Genomic DNA, 4,290 nt, shown 5'->3' with positions numbered 1-4,290 from the left:
CTTTTAACCATCTTCAAAATGAGGTTGTTTTTTCAACACAGAGCCAAGCACACAGCGTATCCAAGTATGGGAAGAGATTTGTTTTTCCCCAAAAAACCCGCCCTACTCTGCCTCTGATTGGTTTACCCTGACATTCTTACCCCATCCACTCTCACTACTCATGCCTAAACCGAACCAACCAGTGAAGGCAACGGGTACTAGCCAAACAGATGCACAAAAGGGCGGGTCATGACTTCGCCACACCGGGGAAAGAAAATTTGGGGTACGGGAAAGGAGAAAGTAATGAGTGACTAAAAGTAACTAAATCTACTAGTATAATTAGGACAGAAATGTATTATTTGCAACATAACACAACAACATTAAGAACCTTTTCTACAAAACTTCATAAAATATGTGCTTTTGACAGTAGTCGAGGAGCATTGTGGGTAATGTAGGCACCAGGTTTTCACAAGGAGAAACAATGTGTGGAATATAAAAAAGACGTTATCTCTTGTTCTGCTGCATCCATTTAGATTTTTAAACTGCCTATTGTGAGAGAGAGTGAGTCCAATCCTAATTTATACGTTTATGAGCAGGAGAAAGTATAGAAACAGGTTTTTGTTACCATCTCTGAGGGAACAGGGAGCAGGCAGCAGGGACCATGAAGATCAAACTTTAGAAAGATTTTAAAAAAAAGGAAAAAGAACAAAAGTTAGTTTTTCCAACCAGGAAACACTCCCGAGCTCTTTCCAATCCCTGCGTGACCCTCTCTACTTACAACACTCCCACCATCATCACTTGAATCGGTCCGTGGAGAAACGTGATTCTCTGTGAAAACACGAACAGAGCTTGAGGACAGATGCACACTTTCATGTTGAAGACTTTTAACTAATGAAGGTAAAAAGATCTGACCTGCATGAACTTGTATTTTTCCAGCCTCTGCATGATGATGGGGAGGATGACTGACGGAAGAGAAGAAAACAGTGAAGAGCGGAAGAGGAAAACTCGAAGAACTCGATATAATATTTATAAAAGATCTTTGCGTACTCATTCCCGGTGCAGCCATGGTGACCCGAGAGACGACAACCTGAGTGATTCCTTTAACCGCCGCTTTCTACAGGAGGGATAAAAGAGGATTTTAAGACTACGAACAGTAAAGAAAAACTAGTGAAATGTCCTGAAGGGCTCACCGTAGAGTGGCCCAGTTTGTTGCCGTTTTCATCCGTCACAGCAATACCGTTCAGAATTTCCCTGGGAAAAAAAACACAGAGACAAAACGAAGATGAAGAGAAACGAAACAGAAAACAGAAAACACATCGTTGTGGTTTCCTCATCAGCCCCACTCTCCTGCTGGTTGGCTGTAAACAATCGGGGTTCCTGGGGAATGTTTCGACTTCAGGCTGAACCTCAAATGTTTCAACAAAACTGAAAGTGGGCTGTTCAACAGAAGAGACTAAATTACAGTAAAAAGTACATTTACTGGAACAATGCTGCACTTATATAGGTCGGCTGCGGCTCCCGCGAACACGCACAGCTCTTTACCGCTGCGTTCAGACGCTGTGTGACCATGGCAACCACAGAAACAGTTGTTTTTAGATCTTGGTCGTTTTTTAACTCTATATTTTACTGGATGAAGGATTTTAGTCGTCAGATGTCTGGATCTTATCAGAGAAACAAGCTGAGCTAATGTTAGCAGCAGCTGAGTTGGCGGGACGTCATTTGTCTGCCGAACAGCGTCAGAGAAACACGGAAAACTTCTTTGTTTAGCTGCGTGATGAGATGATACTGTACGTGGTGTCCAGGCTGGTAGGATACCAGCTATTACACTACGGTTTGCTGCTATCCATGCAGTGTTATTTCATCACACAGCTAAACAGAGCGTGTTGTAGCTTAAAATAGAGGAAATGGTTATTAATATGAGAGGATTAATACAGTTAATACAATTTGTTGGCAGTAGAGGAAAAGTCAGTCTTTCAGGGTCTAACACCTCAGCATTAAAATCTGCACAATACAACATAACCTCCGCCTCCACGTACATGTACCAGTTCAAACAGTAACACAGCAGGACTCACTGTTGCCTCATCATGGGAATGTTGACGCAGTTGGCGGCTGCCACCGCTGCAAACGGGACCCAGCGAGCCACGAGAGGAGGAGCTTTCTGCGGGAGAAACAAATAAAACGCCACGTGTTAAAGATGCAATCCCTGATTAAAATCTGATTAAATCAATTCAAAACGGCAGATTAGAGGCTGCTAGCGCTTACAGAATGTCATATTTGGGTCTGTAGTCACTAATTTTATCTTTATCTATATTTTGTATCATTAATGTGAATCTGCAGAGTAACTAGTAACTAAGTAAATTGTAGTGGAGAGTACAAACTACAAACTGTATTTCGAACAACATGGAGGGAAGTTAAACGTTGTTCATTTACATTGACAACCCACACTGTAAAGATCTGCTAATTTTCCCTTTGAATATGAAAGATCCATTAGAAACATTAAACTCTCAGTCAACAGTAAACATTCAGTGAATCAGTGAATAATAGTGTTTGTACCTTTGTGTAGAGGTTGAGTCCGACTGCTGTTGCTAATGCTGTGCTGGTTGCAGTAATGTAGGCGACTCCAATCTGCCTGAGAGAGACAATAAAAGCCAATTTCAGACGTTAGTTAGGTTTGTTAGGGTATTCAAACCCAGAAAACCCAAAACATGGAAGGAAGTGCTGGTAATACTTGTCGCTGTGTGTTTGATATAATTGGATGGAGTTTTAATTATTAGAATTTTTCAACTCGCTATGAATTATGTTTATATGTTAGTAAAATATAGTTACGGGGTTGAGATCCTCCGTCTACCTCTGCCACAGCTTATAAACACACACAAACACCTTTTTCAATTCATATGAGATGTATCTGTGATCCTCTGTGAGCTCAGGTTGAATGAATAATGACAATACGAAATTTGATTGTAACTTAAGAGTCAAATGCTCTGTATTTATCTCCTGCTGTTGCCTTTATGTAAATCCATCATTAACATTCAGATGTGTTGGAAGAGAGGTGGAAATGTTACCGACAAACTAAGACTGTTGTTGTAACTATTGAATGATAACATGATAACATCAGATTTAGATACTGAGGTCTGAGAGAAGCTGGAGCAGACATATGGTTCCTTCTTTGAATGTACATCAGACTCTTACTTGGGAGTGATGGGGGAGGCAGCGTTACGGTTTGTGTAGTTGACCAGAGCGTTGAAGGACTGATTCACCCACTGCCAGAACACCACAGCAGGAACTGTCCTAGAAACAGACAGTTATGAAACCTCTAAAGCTTCCTCTGTGAAACCGTATGACGTGGTGGGCTCCTTCTCGTTCGGTACCTGTAGAACTGCAGCATGAAGCCGGTGATGGCCATGCCTCCGGGGACCTGGAAGGACATGCGGCCGATAAGGTTCATGCGGTCCCCCGTGTCTGGGTGGAAGGCCGAGTCGTACAGCTTCTTAGCGTAGTGGAGCTGCTCCTCCGTGGTGCCGGGAGGGACGGATCCGGCCCTACGTAGCACCAAAAACACACATATTGAACACACTAAGACAAGAGGAGACGTTAGGAGACGGTTTCACACCATCAGCTACATCCAGAAACCATCTCGCATAGTTTTTTTTTAGTTTTGGGGAACAGATTCCACATACTGTGTGCAATATCTATTTATGTACGATGTAAAACATTTAGGAGGATCTATCGGCAGAAGTTGAATATAATATTCATAGGTATGTTTACGATACTGTATAATCACCTGAATAGAAGAATCCTGTTTTCGTTACCATCCATGTTGAGCTGCCGTGTTTCTACATTAGCCCAGAACAGAAAAAAACAAACTCTGGACTTCTAAACTTCATCTTAGTGTTCGTCTTCTTACCTGCAGCTTTCTACTAAAGCTTTGGCTTCATCCAGGCGCGAGTCGGGTAAGATCACCGTTCTCCAGTCTGTGATGTTAAAGAAGTGTTTCAGTCGACCCATAAACGTGGACTGATCCCATCGCGGTGCGTCGATGTCGAACGAGCTCAAAGCCATCGTTGTTGTTAAAAAGCGGACCCAACTTATTGCATTAAAAAGTTCAAGTCTTGGGGACTTTTCTGTTTACTCCACAGAAGGTTACTCAGCAGCTGCAGTCAAAACCTGGAGGAAAAGCAGGGAAATAATAATAATAATATAATTAAGTAAATGTGCTGTTAACGTAACGTAAAGAAATGATAAGAGATCAGACTGTAACTAGAATACATACTGATGAATTAATGCACGTTTCTTGTCAGTTTATCACAACCT

General features: G+C 41.9%; 1 protein-coding gene across 3 annotated transcripts in view; it reads right to left on the bottom strand.

The window, feature by feature from the left end:
• Positions 1 to 4,290, bottom strand: part of sfxn2 (sideroflexin 2) — an 8,740-nt gene that overhangs the window by 1,362 nt on the left and 3,088 nt on the right. For all 3 annotated transcript variants that reach the window (XM_035664950.1, XM_035664941.1, XM_035664957.1), the window contains 10 exons: positions 3,884 to 4,143; positions 3,348 to 3,518; positions 3,169 to 3,267; positions 2,533 to 2,608; positions 2,052 to 2,137; positions 1,170 to 1,230; positions 1,027 to 1,093; positions 892 to 941; positions 758 to 807; positions 605 to 652 (listed from right to left, as the gene is read on the bottom strand). In XM_035664950.1, the coding sequence (XP_035520843.1) occupies positions 605 to 652; positions 758 to 807; positions 892 to 941; positions 1,027 to 1,093; positions 1,170 to 1,230; positions 2,052 to 2,137; positions 2,533 to 2,608; positions 3,169 to 3,267; positions 3,348 to 3,518; positions 3,884 to 4,038 (863 nt within the window). In that variant the 5' untranslated portion in view covers positions 4,039 to 4,143. The remainder of the gene's footprint in view (positions 1 to 604; positions 653 to 757; positions 808 to 891; positions 942 to 1,026; positions 1,094 to 1,169; positions 1,231 to 2,051; positions 2,138 to 2,532; positions 2,609 to 3,168; positions 3,268 to 3,347; positions 3,519 to 3,883; positions 4,144 to 4,290) is intronic.

This window comes from Morone saxatilis, unplaced genomic scaffold, assembly GCF_004916995.1.
Source record: "Morone saxatilis isolate NCDOM2014 unplaced genomic scaffold, NCSU_SB_2.0 Contig1, whole genome shotgun sequence".
Classification (NCBI taxonomy): Eukaryota; Metazoa; Chordata; class Actinopteri; family Moronidae; genus Morone; species Morone saxatilis.
Note: the sequence above shows the minus strand (reverse complement) of the source record. Positions and strands in the feature narration are given on the sequence as shown.